Raw genomic sequence first — 15,271 nt, forward strand, 5'->3', positions numbered from 1 at the left:
GGAATTACCTACCTCGAACTTGGCCTCATTATCCTTATCCAGGTCTGTTCCTAAGAACATCACCCTTGCCACAGAAAGGAGGACAGCCATACACAGCCTCAAAACAGATCCTGACCTAATCATCCTACCTGCAGACAAAGGTTCCACCACTGTTGTTATGTATGTGACTACCTGGTGGAAGGCCTCTGCCAATTATCTGACTCCTCCCATTACAGACTGCCAAAGTGAGCCCATCCGGAAGTCCAACATAACCTCCAGTCTTTGCTTAAGACCTTCGGCCTTTCCTAGAACCTCTCCCTTGAATCCATTTCCTTCCTCATCTCTAAGACAAGGCACACCCACCTTCTACACACTCTTAAAATACACAAACAGAACATTCCTGTATGTCCCATTGTAGCTGGTTATTGAGTCCCCATTGAACAAATTTCGGACCTCAGTGACCAACACCTCCAGCCAATGCCTGAAATCTAGCTTCCCATGTCAAAGATACCAACCACTCCCTTCACCAACACTCTACTATCCCCACCATCTTACCTCCTGGATCTCTGTCATGGCTGACACTACTTCCTTACACACCAACATCCCTCATGCCCATGGTCTTGCTGCTAATGAACACTGCCTCTTCCAGTGTTCTTCAGAATCTTAAGCTCACTACCTCGTTCTGCATATATCTTGCTAACTTTATCCTACCATACAACTACTACTACTTTGAAGGGAAGGTATATATACAGAACCTCAGCACAGCCATGAGCACCCGCATATCACCCTCCTATGCCAACCTGTTAATGGGCCATCCAGAGGAATCCATCCTAGCCTCCCAAAACCCCAAATCCACTTCCATCTGCTTCACCTGCTCCTCCTCAAGCCATTGTGCCACCTTCCTGGACATTGACCACCTCCTGCCTGATGGCTCCATGCACACCACTGTCACATTAAAACCACTGACCACAAACCGTATCAGCATTTCAACAGCTGCCATGCCTTCCACACTGCAAAATCATTCCAATACAGCCTGCCATCAAGGGACAGTGTATCTGTGGTGAAAAGAACACTCCAGTATGCCTGAATGTGCCAAAAAAACTTTCATAGAAAGGCACTGTCCCTAGATCTAATTCGCAAGCAGATTTCCCCTGCCACATCCTCACACACCACCAACCTTTTCACCAGTTCGAAGAATCTACTACAAAGGATTGACCCCATTGTCATCCAATACCACTCTGGACTGGTACAACTCAGTCACATCCTTCATCAGGGCTTTTGATTACTTATCATCATGCCATGAAATGAGGGACATCCTAACCAAGATCCTTCCCACCTCTCTTAATGAGGTGTTCCATTGTCCACCCATCCTCCACAACATCCTAGTCCATCCCTATGCCACCCCCAAGCCCTGTGGTACAAGACCTGCCCAAGCCACCAACCCAGCACTTCCTATTCCAGTTCTGTCACAGGCTAATCACTCCCCATCAAAAGCAGGGGTGATTGTGAAAGCAGCCATGTCATTTACCAGCTCTGCTGCAATCATTGCACAGCTTTTACATTGATATGACTACCAACCATCTAACAGGATGAATGGCCACCACCAAACTATGGCTGAAAGCGTAGTGCACCACATACAGCTGATCATCGCATGCTCGATTTCAGTGGCTGCTCCACAAACTGGGCAATCTGGATCCTCCTCTGTACCATCAGATTTTCTGAACTTCACAGATGGGAGTCATCATTACAATACATTGTCCTCTCCTGAAATCATTCTGGCCTCAGCCTACAATAACCTGCTCTCCCTGCACCCTCAGCTCATCAGTTTCTGTCACCTCTACCCTATAATCTCCTACCAGTTCTCATCGCCTCACCCTCATTGTGCTTACTTTCTGCCAGGTGCATTTAGTAGTCTTTTCCCCTACCTGATCCCCTTCTCCCCCCCCCCCCCCCCCCCTTCCTCTCCACAGCCACCCTGTCGCCATCTGCAGTAATCCCTGCGCGTTACACCAGACAGTGCTCTTCTCTCTTCCCACTCATACTCTGCTATCCCTTACCACTACCAATTGCTGCTTTTCTTTAATGCAACAGATGCAATCCAGCTAAAGTCACCAAAGGTAGCAGTCATGTGTTCATGAGGTGTGCTTGTTTGTGTGAATGTGCGTGTGTTTACCTTTCTTTTCTGAAGCAGCCTTTGGCTCATAGTCTTTTCGTTGTACCTGTCTGCAACTAAATGTGTCATGTAAATCTAGAAACTTTCCTGGCGATATGTTGACATGTTCAAAATCTGGTATCTGCCAGTTGTTTGCGTCGTTCTGTCACAATATTTCTTCATCTTCATCAGGTGCTACCTGAGACTGATCTAACCGAGGATCTGGTGCAGTATTTATGTCTGTCTGGTGTAGGCCACTCCCTCTGCGGTCCGCACCTGCTGGACTCCTCCCTGGGCGGTCCGCGCCTGCCCGGCCACTCCCTTGCTCGTCCGCGTCCGCCCGGTCTCTCCCTCGCTGGTCCGCGTCCGCTAGGCTGCTCCCGCTGCATTGCGAGCCCGCTGGACTGCTCCCTGGGCAGTACCCGCTCGCAAGGCCGCTCCCTTGTCCAGTCCTCGCCCATCAAGCCGCTCCTTCTGTGGTCCGCTCCTATTTTGATCATCTCCTGCCATCGTGACATCTCCCTGGTTCTCTGTTCCAATTCTGTGTTGCTCTGGACCATGTTCTGGAATCTTATCTGGTGGAATGTCATCTCCAGTCTGTTGCGCTCGCAGATCCATCTGGGACCCATCTGCTTGTACCTCAGCTGCAATGGCAGAGGTCTGGTGTTGTCTCTGTTGCACTTTCAGAAGATCCAGTGCTGGATTACAGGCAGAGCTGAGTTGATAACCAGTGTCCCGGTTCATGAGATTTTCAGTGACTTTGATCTCCATCGATTCTTTTATGATGCTGTCCCAAAATCTTGGGGTCTGTGTCAAAATCTTGGCTTTGTTGTAGTCCATCGCATGATCAAGTTCCAGACAGTGTTCTGCTATAGCAGATTTGGTGACCTGTCTGAGTCTGGTATACCTCTGATGTTCTTTGCATCTTACATCAACCCGTCTAGTGGTCTGGCCAATGTATGACATACCACACTGGCATGGTATGCTGTAAATGCCTGGCTTCTGTAGCCCCAAGTCGTCCTTTACACTGCCCAGTAGTGCACCAATTTTATTAGGAGGGCAGAACACACTTTTGATGATGTGTTTCCTTAGGATCCTGGTGATTTTAGCAGAGATTGGTCCAGCGAATGGCAGATAAGCTACCTTCTTGGCCTCATCCTGTTCTTCTTCTGGGTCCTGCAGTTGTTTGGCAGGATGGAGGGCCTTTTGAATGTCTCTGTTGGAATATCCATTTCTTCTGAAGACCTGTTGCAGATGTTCTCTCTCCCATGGGGCCAGATGACAAAGGTGTCATCCACATATCTGAAGAAGGATTTTGGTTTGTATGTGGCTGTTGCAAGTGCCTCTTCCTCGAATCTTTCCATGAGCTGTTTGCTCATAAAATTGCCCATCGTACAAGAAGTATGTTGAGGTCAATATATGTCTGCACAGCTCCAGAGTTGCCCCGTCAAACATCTCTCCAATAAGTTCGAGTGACTTATTCAGTGGAACATCTAAACTCACGCCATCCCAACATCAAGTTCACCATGGAATTAGAGAAGGATGGACTATTGCCATTCCTGGACATATTAGTCAAGAGGAGGACAGATGGAACCCTTGGACACAGTGTGTATCGAAAACCTACTCACACTGATTTATACCTACAGGCACAAAGCTGCCACCACTCAGCCCAGAAGAATGGTGTCCTCAAAACTCTGGTCCACCGGGCACGGATCCTGTCGGATGCTGACAGCCTAGCATCAGAATTGGAACATCTGCAACAGGTCTTCAGAAGAAATGGATATTCCAACACAGACATTCAAAAGGCCCTCCATCCTGCCAAACAACCGCAGGACCCAGAAGGAGAACAGGATGAGGCCAAGAAGGTAGCTTATCTGCCATTCGCTTGACCAATCTCTGTAAAATCAGCAGGATCCTTAGGATACACAACATCAAAAGTGTGTTCTGCCCTCCTAATAAAATTGGTGCACTACTGGGCAGTGTAAAGGACGACTTGGGGCTACAGAAGCCAGGCATTTACAGCATACCATGCCAGTGTGGTATGTCATACATTGGCCAGACCACTAGACAGGTTGACGTAAGATGCAAAGAACATCAGAGGTATACCAGACTCAGACAGGTCACCAAATCTGCTATAGCAGAACACTGTCTGGAACTTGATCATGCGATGGACTACAACAAAGCCAAGATTTTGACACAGACCCCAAGATTTTGGGACAGCATCATAAAAGAATCGATGGAGATCAAAGTCACTAAAAATCTCATGAACCGGGACACTGGTTATCAACTCAGCTCTGCCTGTAATCCAGCATTGGATCTTCTGAAAGTGTAACAGAGACAACACCAGACCTCTCCCATTGCAGCTGAGATACAAGCAGATGGGTCCCAGATGGAGCTGCGAGCGCAACAGACTGGAGATGACATTCCACCAGATAAGATTCCAGAACATGGTCCAGAGCAACACGGAATTGTAAAAGAGAACCAGGGAGATGTCACGATGGCAGGAGATGATCAAAATAGGAGCAGACCACAAAAGGAGCGGCTTGACGGGCGCGGACCACCGAGGGAGCTGCCTGGCGAGCGGGTACTGCCCAGGGAGCAGTCCAGTGGGCTCGCAATGCAGCGGGAGCGGCCTAGCAGGCGCGGATCAGCGAGGGAGCGACCGGGTAGACGCGGATGAGCGAGGGAGTGGCCGTGCGGGTGCGGAGCAGCGAGGGAGCGGCCGGGCGGGCGCGGTCCGGGGAGGGAGCGGCCGGGTGGGCGCTGACCAGCAAGGGAGCGGCCGGGTGGCCGCGGACCTGCAAGGGAGCGGCCGGGCGGGTGCGGACCAGCGAGGGAGCGGCCGGGTTGGTTGCGGATGGCACAGGGAGCAGTCTAGTGGGCGCAGACCGCAGCAGGAGCGGCCTAAACCAGACAGACATAAATACTGCACCAGATCCTCGGTTAGATCAGTCTCAGGTAGCACCCAATGAAGATAATGAGGTACACTATCGAAATATTGTGACAGAACGACGCAAACAACTGGCAGATATCCGATTTTGAACATGTAAATGTGTCATCTTTACAATGAGAAGCAATCTATCCTAATCGCGACTGTAATGGTGTGATTTACAACTCACCCTTACAGCTTCAGTTCCACCAGCACTGGCATAGAATTAACTTCAAAACCATGCACACTTTGTAGTTGGATGAAAGGTCCATTCTGGCATTTGTGTGAAATATTACCATCCCACTACCTTTTATAATTCTTTAACAAAAATGTTACTGTAAATTACAGTCTCAGGAGAAGCATTTGAGACAAAGTGGACTTCCTAATTGTATCTCACGTTATTTACATTTACATTTGCAGGGTGTTCAGGGGGAATGGTCAGTATTTAAGTATATAGTAAGAATGATCATTTGAAGCAAAAACGTCTAGTGAATATGGGTTCTAAAATGCGTACCTGAAGAGCTATAAGCATTTGTTCATCTTTGCTGCTGTGAAACACACTCATAGCTCTTAAGGTATGCATTTGAGAGCCCATATTTACTGGACTTTTTTTCTTGTTTTGGTCCATACTGTCTCCTCCCAAAAATGGAAAACAAAGGAACTTGCAGTAGAAGAGATTTGTTTCACAGTATCGAAGAAGTGCTCATAGCTCTTTAAGACGTGCATTTTTAGAGCCCATATGTACTAGATGAAGTAGTGAAGGCAGCAGAGGATCAAGTAGGTAAAAACATCTAGTAGAAATCCTTGGATAACAGAAGAAATTTGGAATTTATTTGATGAAAGGAGAACATACAAAAATGCAGTAAATGAAGCAGGCAAAAAGGAATACAAACATCTCAAAAATGAGATGTAAGGACGTAGAGGCTTATCTCACTAGGGGTAAGATAGATACTGCCTACAGGAAAATTAAAGAGACCTTTAGAGAAAAGAGAATCACTTATATGAATATCAAGAGCTCAGATGGAAACCCAGTTCTAAGCAAAGAAGGGAAAGCAAAAAGGTGGAAGGAGTATATAGAGGGTCTATACAAGGGCGATGTACTTGAGGACAATATTATGGAAATGGAAGAGGATGTAGATGAAGATGAAATGGGAGATATGATACTGTGTGAAGAGTTTGACAGAGCACTGAAAGACCTGAATCGAAACAAGGCCCCCGAAGTAGACAACAGTGCATTAGAACTACTGACGGCCTTGGGAGAGCCAGTTCTAACAAAAATCTACCATCTGGTGAGCAATATGCATGAGACAGGCGAAATACCCTCAGACCTCAAGAAGAATATAATAATTCCAATTCCAAAGAAAGCAGGTGTTGACAAGTGTGGAAATTATCGAACTATCAGTTTAATAAGTCACAGCTGCAAAATACTAATGCAAATTCTTTACAGACGAATGGAAAAAACTGGTAGAAGCCAACTTGGGGGAAGATCAGTTTGGATTCCGTAGAAGTATTGGAACACATGAGGCAATACTGACCCTACGACTTAACTCAGAAAAAAGATTAAGGAAAGGCAAAACTACATTCCTAGCATTTGTAGACTTAGAGAAAGCTTTTGACAGTGTTGACAGGAACACTCTTTCAAATTCTGATGGTGGTAGGGGCAAAATACAGGGAGCAAAAGGCTGTTTACAATTTGTACAAAAACCAGATGGCAGTTATAAGAGTCGAGGGACATGAAAGAGAAGCAGTGCTTGGGAAGGGAGTGGGTTGTAGCCTCTCCTCGATGTTATTCAATCTGTATATTGAGCAAGCAGTAAAGGAAACAAAAGAAAAATTTGGAGTTGGTATTAAAATCCATGGAGAAGAAATAAAAACTTTGAGGTTTGTCGATGACATTGTAATTCTGTCAGAGACAGCAAAGGACCTGGAAGAGCAGTTGAACGGAATGTACAGTGTCTAAGGAGGATGGAAGACGAACAGCAACTAAAGCAAAATGAGGATAATGGAATGTAGTCTAATTAAGTTGGGTAATGCTGAGGGAATTAGATTAGAAAGCGAGACACTTAAAGCAGTAAAGGAGTTTTGGTATTTGGGGAGCAAAATAACTGATGATGGTCGAAATAGAGAGGATATAAAATGTAGTCTGGCAATGGCAAGGAAAGTGTTTCTGAAGAGGAGAAATTTGTTAACATTGAGTATAGATTTAAGTGTCAGGAAGTTGTTTCTGAAAGTATTTGTATGGAGTGTAGCCATGTATGGAAGTGAAATATGGATGATAAATAGTTTGGACAAGAAGAGAATAGAAGCTTTCGAAATGTGGTGCTACAGAGGAATGCTGAAGATTAGATGGATAGATCAGATAACTAATGAGGAGGTATTGAATAGAACTGGAGAGAAGAGGAGTTTGTGACACAACTTGACTAGAAGAAGGGAATGGTTGGTAGGACATGTTCTGAGGCATCAAGGGATCAGCAATTTAGTGTTGGAGGGCAGCGTGGAGGGCAAAAATCGTAGAGCGAGACTAGAGATGAATACACAAAGCAGATTCAGAAGGATGTAGGTGGCACTAGGTACTGGAAGATGTAGCAGCTTGCACAGGATAGAGTAGCATGGAGAGCAGCATCAAACCAGTCTCAGGACTGAAGACCACAATAACAACAACATGTACTAGACTATTTTTGCTTCAAATGATTGTTCCTGTCTTATCCCTGAATCCTGGCCATTCATCCTGGGACATCGTGTATAACCTTTGAGTCATTGTAGACACAATGGCACAGGAAGGAGAGATGTTAAAATGCACTCTGACCTCTCATAACACACAGCTCTTTGGATAGTTCTCCAAGTGATCATCGTGATTCTGGTTTGTTCATACAGCAACCTGTGCTGACAATTTGCTTTTGCAGCATGCAGCAATATGAATGCTTATATCTGTGCCCCTTAAGTTGTGCTCAGAACATGAGGAAACATTCACAATTTCATACATTTAGAGAACTCTGGAAACAAAGAAATTATTATGCCTTCCAACTTCGTGAACATGTAAATCATTTCTGTCAATTCTAGTGTGTGTTTCTCTACCCTGTCACTGCAGCTTATGAATAATTAAGATGCCAGAAATTTTGAAATTAATTTACTTCTGAAATTAGATTTTATATATCATCAAATGCTAACATACAATACGATATGAACAATTCTGAGACATCAGCTATTTATTAAGTACCACAACACCAGTTTATTGTTGGAAGAGATTCTGGATGACACAGCAGGCAGTCTCAGAAGCAACCACAAAGGAAAAACTAGTTGCATACTGTTGTAATTATTCATCAGAAGAGTATGGAAATCATTAAAATATTGACTTTGCACATAAAATTTCACAAGGTCTTTTGAGGGTAGCTTATTCTCTTATCAAGGGAAATTCAGGTGCCAAAGTATTACTATTCATTGTCAAACATGGCACATTCATATCCAAGCCTTGTAAAAGAAATTGTTCAGTCAACCCTTCTCTCCACCACATCCCCCACCCTTTTTTCCGTCCACCACACCCTAACCCTTTTTTCCTGAGGTCTTACAGTGTGTTTGTGTGTGTGTGTGTGTGTGTGTGTGAAGAAATTCTGTGATGACACATTGTAAGTTTAAGCTTAAGACATCCTCTCACCGGATGTGAAAATGTTTGCAGATGAAGAGCTGGATGCCACAGCATGGAATTTCACCTATCATTATCGAACATTTTTCCAACTTAAGGTTTGGGAAGACAAGAAACGTCTGTATTTATGATCATTGCAGGGCCGACATTGGTTTCCCATGTTCCGAATCCAACCGTGATCCTGTACCCCGTACCTTGGGCGCGTATTTTGGTTGAGAGAGTTGCCTATTCTGAGGCATGCCACTCGCTATCTCTGTCGGAGCCTGTATTGCACAATCCCCTGGAAACAGGCCTAGCCCTCCTACCTCCACTCCTACTTGACAATAAATCCAGACTTGAGTACGACCATATCACTTGTGTTTCACATCTCCTCCGAAACCACTGAACTGATACCAACCATACTTGACGCATGGTGGAGGGAATGGCAATCTCAATGTAGACATGTGTAATGTGCTGCAAATACATAGAAAGAAAGATCCTTTATCATTTAGCTACAATATAGCAGGTCGGCAACTAGAAGCAGTTAATTCCATAAATTATCTGGGAGTAGGCATTAGGAATGATTTAAAATGGAATGATCACATAAAGTTGATCGTCGGTAAAGCAGATGCAAGACTGAGATTCATTGGAAGAATCCTAAGGAAATGCAGTCCAAAAACAAAGGAAGTAGGTTACAGTACACTTGTTCGCCCACTGTTTGAATATTGCTCACCACAAGCATGGGATCCGTACCAGATAGGGTTGATAGAAGAGATAGAGAAGATCCAATGGAGAGGAGCACGCTTAGTTACAGGATCATTTAATAATCGCGAAAGCGTTACGGAGATGATAGATAAACTCCAGTGAAAGACTCTGCAGGAGAGACGCTCAGTAGCTTGGTACGGGCTTCTGTTGAAGTTTCAAGAACATACCTTCACCGAGGAGTCAAGCAGTGTATTGCTCCCTCCTACATATATCTCGCGAAGAGAACATGAGGATAAAATCAGAGAGATTAGAGCCCACACAGAGGCATACCGACAGTCTTCCTTTCCATGAACAATACGAGACTGGAATAGAAGGGAGAACCAATAGAGGTACTCAAGGTACCCTCCGCCATACACCGTCAGGTGGCTCGTGGAGCATGGATGTGGATGTAGATGTAGATGTAAATGTAGATGTAGATGTAGATACTTGGTACACATATCACGTAATGTTTGGAAAGAATCACTGTGGGGGTATGAACCGCCTACCTACGAGGGCTGCTATATATATTTCTGGCCTAATAATGAAAATGCGAATATTTATCAACGAAAATGGTTTATTGTTTTTCAAAATATTCTCCATCAAGATTTATACACTTTTGCATGCGCTCAAACCAATTTTCGAAGCACTTTTTCCACTCCGATTGAGACACCTCCAAAACATGTTTTTTGAATGCTGCAACAGCATCTTCTGGCGACGAAAATCGTTGACCACACATTTTTTTCTTGATGTGTGGGAATAAAAAGAAGTCATTGGGTGCCAAGTAAGGGCTGTACGGCGGATGACCCATCACTTCGACGTTTTGGCTGGTCAAAAAGGCGCTGGTTTGAGCCGATGTGTGACAGCTCGCATTGTCATGGTGCACAATGATTTGTCTTCTCTTGTTCATTTTTCGAATTTCTCCGAAGACTTCAGGCAAACAAATGGTGGTGTACCACTCAGAATTGACCGTCCTACGTTGCTCAAGCGGAACAGTCGCCACATGACCAGTTTTGCCGAATAAACAGGCGACCATTTGCTTCGAAGTGCTTCTTCCACGAACAACTTTCGTTGGATTTGGCTCGTCTTGGAAGACCCACACGGTCGATTGCTGTTTTGTTTCGGGCTCATACGCATAGATCCATGATTCGTCACCTGTGACGATCTTATAAACGTCTTTTGAAGCACCGCGATCGTATTTTTTCAGCATTTCTTTACACCAATCCACACGAGCTTTCTTTTGAGTGATTGTCAAATTGTGCGGGATACAACGAGAACAAACCTTTTTTACGGCCAGGTGTTCATGCAATATCGAATGTATGCTTGTGGGAGAAATGCCTAAGCATGCCTCTATCTCACGGTATGTCACATGACGGTCTTGCATTATCAGTTCACGTACGGCATCGATGTTTTCTGGCACAATGGCTGTTTTTGGACGACCTTCACAGAATTCGTCTTTGAGCGAGCGTCGGCCACGATTGAATTCGTTGTACCAGTTTTTCACAGTGCTATAGGATGGTGCTTCGTCGCCATACAAAGATTTAAGTTCATCGATGCACTCTTGTCGTGATAATCCACGTCGAAAGTTGTGAAAAATGATCGCACGAAAATGTTCACGAGTTAATTCCATTTTTGTGCCAAATTGATTTCTTCAAGTCCCTGTAAAAGGAAAAAAAATTGTCGTAAGTCAAAAAGTTCTGAGTACATTTATGCTAAAAAATGTCAAACTTTCCAATGGAAATGTCAGATTGCACCTGGCAACACTTAGTGTTGCCTAGGCCAGAAATATATATAGCAGCCCTTGTATCAAAGGGAGGATGTGAAAAAGTAGTCTAGGCCACAACACACAAATATCAGTTTTTTTTTTCATCCAGTATTTGAGAATGAGAGCATTTAGTGACCTGCAAAAAAGTATACACGCAATTTCAAACTCTTACAAAACTGTTTCTCATTTACAACCCCCACAAAATAATGAAAGGAAAAAAGGTTATCACTTACTACTTTTTTACTGTTCGTGCAGTGAAATTGTCACATCAGCCATGATATTTTAATTTATTACTTATTTCCTATTAACTGTATTCACACACCTTTTGCAGGCAGTGTTAAATATACCATTTAATGTACCTGCAAAATTATATTATTGTACATCATATAGTTCTGTATCCATGACATCATAAACACTGAGGTGCAAGAAAGACTACAGCATGCGTCATGTTAAAATTTATTATCACTAACCCGCTGAACCAATTTCAATGAAATTTGGTAAGGAGATAGCTTGAACAATGAGGAAGAACGTAAGCTATGTTAGAAAGTGTGTAGTATGAGGTAGTTAATGCCTTCAAGAATATTACATGAATTAGGGAAAAACATTTATTCTTTGTGAAAATGTTTTTATTGGTTGATATGTTGTAGGTGGTAGCATTCAAAGTAATTAATACACACCGAGCGAGGTGGCACAGTGATTAGCACACTGGACTCGCATTCGGGAGGACGATGGTTCAATCCCGCATCCGGCCATCCTGATTTAGGTTTTCCGTGATTTTCCTAAATCGCTCCAGGCAAATGCCGGGATGGTTCCTCTGAAAGGGCACGGCCGACTTTCTTCCCTGTCCTTTCCTAATCCAATGAGACCGATGACCTCGCTGTTTGCTCTCTTCCCGCAAACAACCAACCAATTAATACAGTGCTTATACAATCTTCAGTGTGTTTAATGCATAGTTCCACATTGTTTGTTGCATAATCTAAATGGTTTATAATATATAGCTGCATCAGTGACATAATGCTTAGATGCATGATGCATTGCACGTTGTGGCAACTTGAGATAGGGGAGAGTAGGTCGCAGAACACTAGCTTTGCTTATCTGAACAGGCAGACACGTGAGGGCAGCTGATGTCATTAAATGTTCAATCACTTACTTATCACCATCACTCACCATTACAAAGCTACTGATGTGCGGATGCAGCCATGGGTAACAGCTTGTAGTGAATAAAGTTAGCCACTTTTTGGCCAAGTTTTTGCTATTTCATCATCTTTTTCACATAAAAAACGTTTGGCAGCCCTGTCTTTGTGTTTTGTTGCTATTAAGCATTAATTTGCTGTCTGTGCTGATGTTACTGACCACACTATTAGTTGAATAATTTACATTACTATGTTTCTCACAATAATGCTTGTATCATCTCATCCTTGTTTGTTGACATTGAAGGACAACCTTCGGGTTTCTACTTCTCAGCTATTAAGTGAACCATTGTTGAGCTTTTCCCCTAATCTCATAATGTTCCAGCATCTGCAAAAGTATTACTTGGTACACACAATCAAATGTTTTTGTTAAATCAAAGAAAATACTTACTGTCCTCAGTCTAGTGTTTAACCCTGCTAGTGCCTCATACACAAGAATATATTATGTTTTCTGTGGATGCTCCTTTCCTGAAGCCAATGTGCGAGTCTGACAACAAATTGTGTGTACTGTGATGTGCCACTCCTGTCCAGTACATTGTTTTCTCAAAGGTTTTGGAAATGCTGGTACCAAAGACATTTGTCAGTAATTGTCTACATTCTGTCTTTCACCCTTTTGATAAAGTGATTTCATTGCCGAGTATTTCAGATTGCCTGGAAATTGACTTCACATGAAAGAGAGACAGGGCTGGTGACAGTACAGAAAAATGTATGATCTTCATAATCATACTTGAAATTTCATCATACCAATATGAACATATACTCTTTAATGATGTAGTAATTGATTCAATTTCATCTTTTCTTGTTTCCTGTAGCAGGGTATTTTATAGTTGCCTTGGAACACCAGCTTTCAATAGTGCTGCATATTTACCTGTACAAAAAATTTGATTTAACTTGCTGATCATTGACAAAAAGTGATTGTTAAATATTTTGCGTATCTCGGGTGGATCACTAACAGAAACACAAGAAGGATGTAACATATTGATTACCCACGTTCTGACTAGATATCTCTTTCACAATTGATCGTATGGTTTTGATTATATTCTTAGAACTTTCTACTCTCTAGGGGTAAAGCATTGTTTTAGTGTATCCGATAACATTTTACATCACTTCACAGTATTATCTGCAGTAACATTCTGTTACTGAACTCTGATTGTGCTTATTGTGACACAGCTCCTCTTTCCTCCTACTTGTTATGCCATGAATTATACATAGTTGCTTAATAAAAACTCCATATCTGCGTGCAATTCTTTTTAATGGGAAAGAGCTATCAAAGACATTGATAAAGGTTTGAAGAATTGTATTGTTTTTGTCATCCAAGGTGTCTAAATTGTAGACTTCTTGCCAAGGTTACCCTTCAGGATCGGCTTTAAATGTGTGTGTTTCAGTAATGGATTGAAGTTATATCATTGTTGAATTTTCATTATTGATCTTTGTGCTTAAGAAACAAGAAACACATAATTTATATCCATAGCAAGTTTTAGCTGCAATGGCTGATATTTGAATTTAATATTACTTGCTTTATATTACAGATGGGAGTGTGTAAAAAGTCTCCAAGCCCACAAGAACCTATTCCAGTTGATGGACAGTCTCCTCCAAAGAAGCAACGTACTGTGCAGCAATCTCAGTCTCCACCATTACCATCAACCCCTCTTGCCCTGACACCAACATCGAGAACAACAACAGAGCGATTACGGCGACAGTCAGCGTCATCTGCAGAAGCCTGGGAGCAACATCAGCAAACGAATGAACCTGAATGTCCCCCAAAAGTGATACCAAAACTTGAGTCGAGAGACAGTGAATCTGAAAGCCTTGCCTCACCTCTGCTTTCAATTGATGAACCACATGAGGAAAGCACTGATGGATCTCTCGGAGGACTTCAGGATTTAAAGAGTTCCCAATCAAAAGCAGTGGCATCTGATACAGGCCAAATTAAAGGTAGGCATAGTGATAGTTCTGTTATATCAATATTATTTTATAAGTTAACATATACAGTGCCCTTTGGCAGGTGCTGATCACATCTTGTGAAGACATTTATTTCAGTAATGTGTAAATGCAGTTGTGAGTCTACTTCGTGTAAATGCAGTTGTGAGTCTACTTCTTTTCCATTTGATACATTGTAGAAGCCAAATTGAGATTACCCTTGTATAATAACTATTAAGCATATAATGGAAGGTCCAAGTTGGAATATCAACATTATTGGGAAGAGGATACCCACTGTAAAGATGACACATTGCATTTGTTGACGGGCACAAGAAGAAGACTGTGGCACACTTAGCTTTCAGCCAAAGCCTTCTTCAGAAAAGAAAACACACATGACCGCCATCTATGGCAGGTCATAGCAGAATGCAGCTGTCATGTTGAACAAAAGCAACAATCTGGAATGGGGCAGGGAAGGGGGAGGAATAGCAGGGAGCAGGTGGGAGGATGGGAGGCATGCTGTTTGTCTGATAATACAGGGACTAGATCATGGCATGACGAAGAGTGCCAGGCACAGCACTGGGAGACTGTGGGGCAGAAAGTGACACACAGTGAGGGTGAGGGGACATGTGAAAAATGGCGGAAACTGGTGAGTGGAGGGTGTGGGGCAGTAGGTTACTGTAGCCTCAACCTGCGATAATCTAGTGTCCCCACACCTTCTACCCATCGGTTCTTGCCCCCATTGTCGTATCACCTCCCCCTTTTCACATGTCCCCTCACTCTCATTGTGTACTGCGCTGTTCCCCACAGCCTCCTAATACTCTGCCTGGCAGTCTTGTCATTCCATCATCTAGTCCCTGCATGCTCCACCACACAGAACTCTTCTCTCTACCACCCTTACCCTGCTTATCCCTACCCCTCCCTTTTCCCTTTCCTGTCGCACTCCAGATTGCTGCTTTTGTTCAACATGACAGTTGCA

General features: G+C 43.4%; 1 protein-coding gene across 3 annotated transcripts in view; it reads left to right on the plus strand.

Moving 5' to 3' along the window:
• The window catches only part of LOC126336747 (protein bric-a-brac 1-like), a 174,579-nt gene that overhangs the window by 55,180 nt on the left and 104,128 nt on the right, over positions 1–15,271 (plus strand). For all 3 annotated transcript variants that reach the window (XM_050000748.1, XM_050000746.1, XM_050000747.1), the window contains exon 4: positions 13,905–14,310. In XM_050000748.1, the coding sequence (XP_049856705.1) occupies positions 13,905–14,310 (406 nt within the window). The remainder of the gene's footprint in view (positions 1–13,904; positions 14,311–15,271) is intronic.

The sequence above is a fragment of the Schistocerca gregaria genome, chromosome 2, assembly GCF_023897955.1.
Source record: "Schistocerca gregaria isolate iqSchGreg1 chromosome 2, iqSchGreg1.2, whole genome shotgun sequence".
Classification (NCBI taxonomy): domain Eukaryota; kingdom Metazoa; phylum Arthropoda; class Insecta; order Orthoptera; family Acrididae; genus Schistocerca; species Schistocerca gregaria.